General features: G+C 41.9%; 1 protein-coding gene across 4 annotated transcripts in view; it reads right to left on the bottom strand.

The window, feature by feature from the left end:
* Positions 1 to 6,195: 6,195 nt before the first annotated feature.
* LOC102400588 (myosin VIIA and Rab interacting protein) overlaps positions 6,196 to 10,640 on the bottom strand; it is a 232,312-nt gene continuing 227,867 nt past the window's right edge. For all 4 annotated transcript variants that reach the window (XM_044933509.2, XM_025272761.3, XM_044933507.2 and 1 more), the window contains one exon: positions 6,196 to 8,352. In XM_044933509.2, the coding sequence (XP_044789444.2) occupies positions 8,320 to 8,352 (33 nt within the window). In that variant the 3' untranslated portion in view covers positions 6,196 to 8,319. The remainder of the gene's footprint in view (positions 8,353 to 10,640) is intronic.

Raw genomic sequence — 10,640 nt, 5'->3', positions numbered from 1 at the left:
GTGAACTGAGAACTTCCACATGTACAAACTGGGTTTAGAAAAGTCAGAAGAACCAGGGATCAAATTGCCAACTTTTGCTGGATCATGGGAAAAACAAGGGGATTCCAGAAAAACATTTACTTCTGCTTCATTGACTACCCAAAATAAAGCCTTTGACTGTGTGGATCATAACCAAATATGGAAAATTCTTAAAGAGATGGGAATACCAGACCACCTTACCTGTCTCCTGAGAAACCTATATGAAGGTCAAGAAGCTGAATGAAGGTCATAGAATTGAATATGAAACAACTGACTGGCTCAAAATTGGGGAAGGAGTCCATCAAGGCTGTATATTGTCACCCTGCTTATTTAACTTACATGCAGAATACATCATGTGAAATGCCAGGCTAGATGAATCACAAGCTAGAATCAAGATTTCTGGGAGAAATATCAACAACCTCAGATATGCGGATAATACCACTCTAATGGCAGAAAGTGAAGAGGAACTAAAGAGTCTCTTGAGGAGGGTGAAAGAGGAGAGTGAAAAAGCTGCCTTGAAACTCAACATTCAAAAAACTAGGATCATGGCATCCACTCCCATCACTTCGTGGCAAATATATGGAGAAAAAGTGGAATCAGTGACAGGTTTTCTTTTCTTGGAGTCCAGAATCACTGTGGACAGTGACTGCAGTCATGGAATTTTTAAAAGACGCTTGCTCCTTGGAAGAAAAGCTATGACAAACCTAGACAGCATATCAAAAAGCAGACATATCACTTTGCCGACAAAGGTCTGTATAGTCAAAACTACGGTTTTTCCAGTAGTCACTTATGGATGTGAGAGCTGGTCTATAAAGAAGGCTGAGTGCTGAAGAATTGATGCTTTTGAATTGTGGTGCTGGAGAAGATTCTTGAGAGTCCTTTGGACTGCAAGGAGATCAAACCAATCAATCTTAAAGGAAATCAACCCTGAATATTCATTGGAAGGACTGGTGCTGAAGCTGAAGTTCCAGTACCTTGGCCACCTGATGCAAAGAGCTGACTCACTGGAAAAGACCCTGATGCTTGGGAAGATAGAAGGCAAAAGGAGAAGGGGGTGACAAAGGAAGAGATAGTTAGATAGCATCACCAACTCAGTGGATATAAATTTGAGGAAACTCTGGGAGATAGTAGAGGACAGAAAAGTGTGGCATACTGCGGTCCATGGGGTCACAAAGAGCTGGACATGACTTAGGGACTGAAAAACAACTCAAAGTATAACCAGCAGCAGCAGCAGCACGCGGGAGCTTGTTAGAAATGTAGCATCATGGGTCCCACCAGGCCTGCTGAATCAGAATTTGCACATTAAAGTCTGAGAAGCACTGCCTTTAATCTTTCATCTTTATCGAACATGATAACTTTGATATAAAACATATTTTTCTGTATTTGAGGACTTGATTCTACCAAACCTGATCCTTCTGAATAACTTCTTTGGGATTTCCAATGTTTGAAGTGCATATTAAAGTTTTTCTGGTCCCTTGAAAGCTCTTTAAAATGCAACACCATTTACCTGCACTTTATCATAATTACAGCTCAATTGCAGTGACAGAAGGCTCACAAAACCTACTGTTCTGTAAAATGCAAATTTTGTATGGGAAATACTTCCCCTGGGAGAAAATAAAGTGGCTGTCATTTGAAAAGTTATTTTTAAAGGAATGTACCTAGTGCCTCCTGTACTTTAAAGTTTTGTCAAAAATTTCAAGGAATAGAGGACCCTTTGTGAAAGATCAACATGTACACAGAAAGATACTTCAAAAATGTAACAGAAGTTCCATATTTAACAAAGACAAGTAGTTCAATAGTTGCTTATATACCTTTTATATTGGCATGTGATTTTACTTTTGGTATCCACTCATCTTCATTTCATCACTAACACAAGGATTAATCTAAGGTTATAAAACTAATTTTTCACATAGTGTATCAGTTAGCTATTACTCCATAATAAACAACTCCCAAGCTCAGTACTTTGAAGGAGTAATGATTTATTCTTGTTCATATGTCTACATGTTGGCTGGCGTGGCTTTGATGACCTCCTGGGCTCAATAGACTTGGCTAAAGGTTGGATCTGAATCTGTTCCTCAGGTCAGTGGGCTGCCTGTGGCATGTTCTCATTCAGTTCAGTTCAGTTCAGTCGCTCAGTCGTGTCCAACTCTTTGTGACCCCATGGACAGCAGCACGCCAGGCCTCCCTGTCTATCACCAACTCCCGGAGTTTACCCAAACTCATGTCCATCGAGTCAATGATACCATCCAGCCATCTCATCCTCTGTCGTCCCCTACTCCTTCTTCCCCCAATCCCTCCCAGCAGCAGTCTTTTCCAATGAGTCAACTCTTTGCATGAGGTGGCCAAAGTATTGGAGTTTCAGCTTCAGTGTCAGTCTTTCCAATGAACATCCAGGACTGATCTCCTTTAGGATGGACTGGTTGGATCTCCTTGCAGTCCAAGGGACTCACAAGAGTCTTCTCCAACACCACAGTTCAAAAGCATCAATTCTTCGGCACTCAGCTTTCTTCATAGCCCAACTCTCACATCCATACATGACCACTGGAAAAACCATAGCCTTGACTAGACGGACCTTTGTTGGCAAAGTAATGTCTCTGATTTTCAATATGCTATCTAGGTTGGTCATAGCTTTTCCTCCAGGGAGTAAGTGTCTTTTAATTTCATGGCTGCAGTCACCATCTGCAGTGATTTTGGAGCCCCCAAAAATAAAGTCTAACGCTGTTTCCACTGAGCTTTAAGCCAACTTTTTCACTCTCCTCTTTCACTTTCATCAAGAGGCTTTTTAGTTCCTCTTCACTTTCTGCCATAAGGGTGGTGTCATCTGCATATCTGAGGTTGTTGATATTTCTCCTGGAAATCTTGATTCCAGCTTGTGCTTCCTCCAGCCCAGCATTTCTCCTGATGTACTCTGCATATAAGTTAAATAAGCAGGGTGACAATATACAGCCTTGACGTACTCCTTTTGCCATTTGGAACCAATCTGTTGTTCCATGTCATGTTCTCATAGTGAATGGCAAATATAAATGGGCCAACCCAACTCCATAAACATAGTTCAAGTCCCTTATGTAGCTCTTCTTCTATTAATAACATGTCATGAGCCAAAGCAAGTTACATGGCCAAGTCCAAACCAAGGGTTCAGTAATGCTATTGTCTGGATGTTTGTGTCCTCTCAAAATTCATGTGTTGAAACCTGAGCCCTGAGGTGGTAATATGAGGAGGTAAGGCCTCTGGGAGGTAAGTAGGTCGGAAAGGCTCCACTCTCTTGGTTGGGATGAGTGCCCTTTTAAAGGAGGCTCCAGTGAACCCTCTCCATGTGAGGACACGTGAGAAGTCTGCAGCAGCCTTTCCCCACAACCAACTATGCTGGCACTCTGATCTTGGACTCTTGGCCTCCAGAGCTGTGGGAAATACATTTCTGTTGTTTATAAACTTCCCAGTCTTTGGTATTTTTGTTATAGTAGCCAGAGACAGAGAAGTGTGCTCCACCAACCATAAGGCAAGTGACGTGACCAAGCCCAGCTCCAGTGGGGTGAGGCAGTGCCCTCCTCCCAGAGTTAGGGGGATAAGGGAGTGGATATTTGCAGAAAAATAATCTCTTCTACCATGAGTAGAAAAATTGAGGCACAGCATTTTGCAAAATAAATCATTGGTGCTGATAGGCAAATACTTTTCATATTCCAAGAGAAAAAGGAAGACATTGAGGACCTATAGTTACCATTCTGCTGAGAATTTCCTTGTGTGTTACTTCATTGAACCTTTATCTTTCAAAAACTATTTATTTATTTATTTGTCTTGGTGGGTCTCTGTTGCTACACACCAGCTTTCTCTAGGTTCAGTGAGCGGGGGCTACACTTTGCTGCAGAGCATGGGCTTCTCATTGCGCTGGTTTTGCTTGTTGCGGAGCACGGGCTGTAGGCGTGGGCTCAGTGGTTGTGGCGCATAGGCGGCTTAGTTGCTCCACGGCATGCGGGATCTTCCTGGAGCAGGGATCAAACCAATGTTGCAAGGTGAATTCTTAACCACTGGACCACCAGGGAAGCCCTTCACTGAACCTTTTAACAACACCACAAGGAAGCTATTTTAACTCCATTTTACAGATGAGGTGCTAGGTCACCAAGCTGGCATGTGGGATGTCAAAGAGTAGAGCTCAGTGTTTTCTGGCAGCCTTCAAATGCTATGAATACTGGGTCACTTTATTATTTTTTTTGGCATGGCAAATCAAGCTCTTATTTCTTAGGGGAAAATACTATCTTTACTCTGTTCCTATTTATCCTGGATACAAGAAGAGCTGTAAATTTTCTATAAGTTTAGTTGCCTATCGCTCTCGACACTCAAATTGTTGATTCAAACTGGTTCTCTTGGACACTTGGAGTGTCAGCACACACTGGCTGCTCAATAGAAGTTTTCTGGGCTTCTGGGTTAGGGTAGCCAAATGCTTGGGTAACTGGAGTGTGTCTGAACCCTCTTAGCTGTTTCCATGTCTTCCTGTCCTATGGGAATGTGGTTGGGGATGGGAGGCAGTGTAGAGAAGTCAGGAATTCTGGTCTGGAAATGCTGCCCAGAGAATATCTCAGAGGGTCTCCTGGTGTTGTTCTCCCCGCTGGCCCCATCTGAAATGCCCCACCAACCTAAGTGTTGTGAATGTTTAGCAAATATTGTGTCACGCACATCAATGGGAGCATTGTTGTTATTGTTCACTCACCTAGTCGTGTCCACTCTTTGTGACCCCATGGACTACAGCACGCCAGCCCTCCCTCTCTCTCACCTTTTCCTGAAGTTTGCCCACGTCCATGTCCATTGCATCAGTGATGCCATCCAGCCATCCCATCCTCTGATGCCTTCCTCTCCCTCTGCCCCCAATCCTTCCCAGCATCAGGGACTTTTCCAATGAGTCATCTGTTCACATCAGATGACTGGAGTTTCAGCTTCAGCATCAGTCCTTCCAACGAGTATTCAGTGTTGATTTCCTTTAGGATTGACTGGTTTGATATCCTTGCTGTCCATGGGATCATAGAGGAAGGTAAACTGAGGATGGGAGGTGACTGGATTTATTCCCTGAATCTGTGTTTTTGCAAGGGATTGTGATGCCCACTCAAGCTTGAGTACTATTGTGTCAGCCTCTCAGGCAGAGAAGGCTCTCAGCTGCTGCTTTTTGCTTAAGCCATAGTTGATTTGCAATATTGTGTTAGTTTCAGGTGTGCAGCTTCAGATTCTTTTCCATTATAGATTATTACAAGATATTGAATATAGTTCCCTGTGCTATACAATAAATCCTTGTTGTTTATTTTATATAGAGTGATTTGCATCTGTTAATCCCAAACTCCTAATTTATCCCTCCCCACCTTCCCCTTCGGTAACCATAAATTTGGCTTCTATGTATGTTTCGTTACTTAGTTGATTTGCATCATTTTCTTTTGATTCCACGTATAAGTGACATCATATGATATTTGTCTTTCTTTGTCTGATTTACTTCACTCAGAATGACCATCTCTCGGTCCATCTGCTCTTTGCTGCTGTTTTATTCCCTCATTCATTGCAGTTTTGTTGTGGGTTCCTACTCCCATCCGGGGATGGAAGGGGCCAGTGTGTGAGCAGGCCAGCCTCAGAGGACCAACAACTGCCTCTGAGCCTGTGAAAAGCTCTGAGAGAGTCACTGCCCTACTTCCCGCTCAGCCACACAGTCCCCTCGGAGGTGGGAGCGGCTTTTCCACAGGTGTCCAGGCTTCCCTCCAGGGTCTAACCCAGGGTTCTCACACTCGGCACCACTGACATCTCCGGTTGGGTAATTCTTTGTTTTGGGAGGTACTGTCCTGTGCCCTGGAGGGTGTTTAACAGCATCCCTGGCCGCTGTTTGTGTGTGTCCTGCCCCCAGCAAGTTGTGACAACGTCCCTTGAGGCACAGAAATCACACTGCCCCTCCTCCTGCTTTGAGAACTGCTAGTCTTACCTGAGTGACCCCTCAGTAGAGGTGGTCCTGGGTGATTCTGTTCTCAGGAAGATAAGCAGTGGAGAGGTGAGTGGTATAACCAGAAGGAACATGGGGTATGGGGCAACCATGGCTTTGCATCTTGGCCCTGCCAATGACTAGCCGTTGACTTCCCTACCCCTTCTTCATTCCCAGTCTTCTGTAACCAATAAAACCAAAACCAAAAAACAAAAATCACACACCCGCAAACATTATTTTCATAAATGACTTTTACTTCTTGATCATTTTTCTTGACAGTAATTCTTGGCAATGTGCATATAACATGAAGGCAAGCATACTTTCAGAAGTCATCAAAGATATGGTCCTATTGGCCTCATTTTCTTAAACCATTAAAATATTTTCATTTATAAAAATTAATCTAAATATAAATATTGACACTGAAGATCAAAATCACTTGATGACAAAATAATTCTTCTGGAACTATAACATATGCTTATGGATTTTAATAGTAAATTAAATCTTTGCACTTATTTGGCACAAGGAAACCTTTATAAAAATTCAGATGCCATAGAGCAGGCTTCTTCTTTTTTTTTTGCAAGGCTTACACAGTACACATTTTTGTCAAGGAAAACTGAATATTTTAACACTGTAACACAACAGTAGTTGCTTTTCATGCCTCTTAAAGAAAACGCTCTATTTGGAACTCAGATCTTTTTTGTTGTGTTTTAAAATTGTGTATTTGTTTGCTTTTAACCACGCCAACAGAACGAAAAGCCAAAGATTTACTTTATTTCAAAGGACTCATTTCTGTTGGATAACACATATACAGCATCAGCAAGGAATATTACTGGAAGATAGGTAGACCCCCATTAGGAATGGATCGTAACACACATTTCAGCAGCAAGTCAGGTCTGGAAATGTGCACAGCAGCAAAAGAACAGAGAAGTTGAAAACAACACAGAATGAGGCTTTGTCAGGCGTTCAAATTACACTTAGCTTAAAGGTCTGATTTTGGCAAATTAATCACTCTGGCCCTCAGTCTCCTCATCTGAAAAATGGGGATACCTACTGAATAGGGTTGCTATAAGGATTAGAATGATAAGTCCATCGCCTCCTTCAGAGCGGTCCCTTAATAAACATCAGTCATGCTATTCCTTTCCTTCCCATCTTGTACCTTCTTCCTTGGATTCAAAATATACAAGGGGAAAATTTTAAAAAAGGTTGCTAGTACTCAATTAATTGAGTGAAATTCCAACTCCACTTGCTTTTCTAAACACACTCTGAACAGTCATGCATTTGAGACCACACAAGGGGAGTTAGCGTCAACTCTTGCGTCTGTTGAGTTCATAGTCTGTCCTTGCTTTATTCAGACATGCAAGTTTTCTCAGGCTGGTCCTTAACCATTTTTATCTTTAGGGTCTTCTTACTACTTCAGCTGAATATTTATTGGGAGGTAAATTTTGGAGTACAGCATTTCTTGTGTGGTTGTATTCCGCAATCATCCAGTTACCTAAAACCTCATTTAGACGCGGTCATTGCTAAACCACATCTTACTGATTCTGGACAATGCACTAAAGTTAAGCCAATGGTGGGCTTTCTCAGGCCCCTCTCCCCTTCAGAGCGGGCAGACTCTCAGCAAGTCCAAGGAAGAGCCCTGAATTCTTGATGAGACATTGTTTCAGACAGACTCTGGCATGGCACGGGTGAGTGAGAGCTTTCTGTCCTGTGGTTTCTGACTGTAAAGTGATGGGAGGAACTGGAGGTGTGGTGGGCGAGAAGCCAGCAGGAACGAGGTGGCTGGAGGGAGACTTTGATATTTGAGGGCTCCCAAGTTAGACAGTCCCTAGTGCTCACTACAGGGGCATTTCACTTTTCTCCTAGGCATTTGTAGGACAGACGTGCCTGTGAGAGATTAGTAAGAACTGATGACTTAAATGTTAATACCCTTCCCTCCACTATCCCCTGACCCCAGCACTATATTTTGGGTTACAAATTGTTGACATGTAATTCTAGTTGAATCAAAAGGGTAAAAAAAAAATAAAATAAAGTCTTAAAGACAACACACAGTAGCAAAGTGTACAGGGAAAGGATGCATCTTTTGAACATGGAGCTCTGCTGTCAGAAGCCAGCGTCTTGGGTTTCTGTCTTGGATTCCCCTGGGAGCCTAAGGCAGAGAGTAGGCAAGACCTTGATGCTGAAGTCTGGGTCTGCTTTCTGGTTGAGGTATCAGGCCAGCCCTGTGCAGGGGTGCGCTGTGGCCTCCCCAGGCCCTCTCCTCAGGTGGGAATCCGCACAGTAACTCGATGGCTGTTGGGGCAAGGCACTGTCGTGTACGGCCGGAGGCAGTGGGTCACTGGCAGTGGGGTTCCACGGGGCTAATACATCACAGCAGACTCCAGGGCAGGCTCCTGAGGGGCGAAAACGAGCAGATGCAATCAGCCACTTGGAGAAAGCAAGGCGAGGCCATTAACGTCTGCCGCTTTTTTATGTCATAAAAGGTATTCATGCCCATTGCCCAGTGAAACAGTTCACAGCACTCAAAAAGTGATGCATTTCTTACATGTACTTCTTAATCCATCTGAAGTTCATTCTGGTATATGGAGTAAGACAAACTGATTCCCTTCCGACTACATCCCATTGGCTAATTTGCCAAGCACAGTTGTTTTTTGTTTTTTTTTAATTATCTGTACCTTCTCTACTGGTTCCTAAGGCTTAAAAAATTCATAAAACAGACTTTCATATGTGCCTGTATCTATTTCTGAGCTTTCTATTCTATTTCATTAATCATCAATTTCTTTACAGTTTTTAATTTATTTAAAAATCTGGCAGGAAAACCATTTTAACTTTGCAAATTGCCCTTGTCTATTCGTTCATATTTATTCCTATATGAACTTTAGTTCTAAGAAAATCTCACTAAGAATTTTATGAGAATTAGATTAAACTATAACTTAATTTGGAAAGAATGAATTTTTTGTGGGATTTATTAATCATTATCTCAGTATTAAAGGTCTCATTGCATTCCTGTAAGATTTATCTGGTAATTTATTATTTAAAGTACCCTTGCATTTAATTTGCTAATATTTTATTTTGTATGCCTCACCTTTCTGAAGAAGCACTGCTGGTGTGTGATTTGTGTGTGTCTGTGTGTGTAAGTGAGCATGGAGATGTGTACACACTTACCAGCGCCATCAGGCTTTGGTTGTTGGGGTTTTAACAGTTTCAGAACATGTGAGATTATTTTGAGGATTGGGGTCACAGAGGGTAGTTTTATACTTTCTACCTGTGGGAATTTATTGAGGCTTTGTAGTTGGTATAAAATCAGTTTTTATAAATGGCCCATTGATGTTTGGAAAGAAAGTGAACTCTCTGTTAAGTATAAACTTAGGTATGTTTTTTAGATATATTTCTTAATTAAAGCTTAATAATTACACTATTCCAAATTATGTAATTTATATGTATTTCTGTGTACTGGGCTTCCAAGGGCAAATAAGAGAATTTTAAAGTCATTAACCATGGCACATTAAATTGCGTTGTTTGCCAGTTCAAGAAAGGCTCATGATTTCCTTTATTTTATCAATATCTAAAACATCTTCCCTCCCGGTTTCTTCTGCGTGCTTCCTGCCTTGGATTCTACTTTGTTTGAAAGTAGCATTCCTGCCCTTTCTTTTTTGTTTCCATTTTTTTAGCAAACATTGTCTATCCTTTCATTTTTAACCTTTGTGTTATTTAAAGTTAATTTATTAAAAAAATAATTTACTGAGGTGAAATTCACAAACATAAAATTAACCATTTAAAAATGAACAATTCAGCGGCATTTAGTACATTCTCAATGTTACATAGCCACCAGCTCAGTCAAGTTTCCAAACATACCCTCACTCTACAGTAAAACCTCTTATCCTTAAGCATTTCTTTCTATGCTCCCTCCTCAGAGCCCCTGGCCACCACTTATCTATGTTCTATCTCTATGGAAGGTAATTTATTTATTATTTTATTTTATTTTTTTAAATGTTAAGAGAGGGGGGACCTAGAGCTTTATTCTCTTTAATTTTTTTTAATAATATTGAAAAGTGAACTCCGGGAGTTGGTGATGGACAGGGAGGCCTGGCATGCTGCGATTCATGGGGTCGCAAAGAGTCGGACACGACTGAGCGACTGATCTGATCTGATCTCTGATAGTTGATTTACAATGTTGTATTAGTTTCAGACGTATAGCAAAGTGATTCAGGTATATATGCGAGCTTCGTGCTCAGTCGCTTCAGTCGTGTCTGACTCTGTGCGACCCTATGGATTGTAGCTCGCCAAGCTCTTCTGTCCATGGGATTCTCCAGGCAAGAATACTGGAGTGGATTGCCATGCCCTCCTCCAGTGGATCTTCCTGACCCAGGGATTGAACCCAAGTCATGTCTCTTGCATTGGCAGGTGGGTTCTTTACCCACCTTGGCAGCCACCTTGGCAGCCCAGGTGTATGTATGTATATATATTTCAGATTCTTTTCCCTTATAGGTTGAGTACGGCTCCCTGTGCTATACAGTAGGTCCTTCTTGGTTGTCTATTTTTATATATACTAGTGTGTATATGTTAATCTCAAACTCCTAATTTATCCCTCTTCCCCACCCTCCCACTTTCCCCTAAGGTAATTTATTTTTAACTGTCTTATTTATAACAGATTCCTTCCCCGGCCCTAGTGGTCTGCCCT

This window comes from Bubalus bubalis, chromosome 21, assembly GCF_019923935.1.
Source record: "Bubalus bubalis isolate 160015118507 breed Murrah chromosome 21, NDDB_SH_1, whole genome shotgun sequence".
In the NCBI taxonomy this organism is placed as follows: Eukaryota; Metazoa; Chordata; class Mammalia; order Artiodactyla; family Bovidae; genus Bubalus; species Bubalus bubalis.
This window is presented reverse-complemented; position numbering and strand designations above follow the sequence as displayed.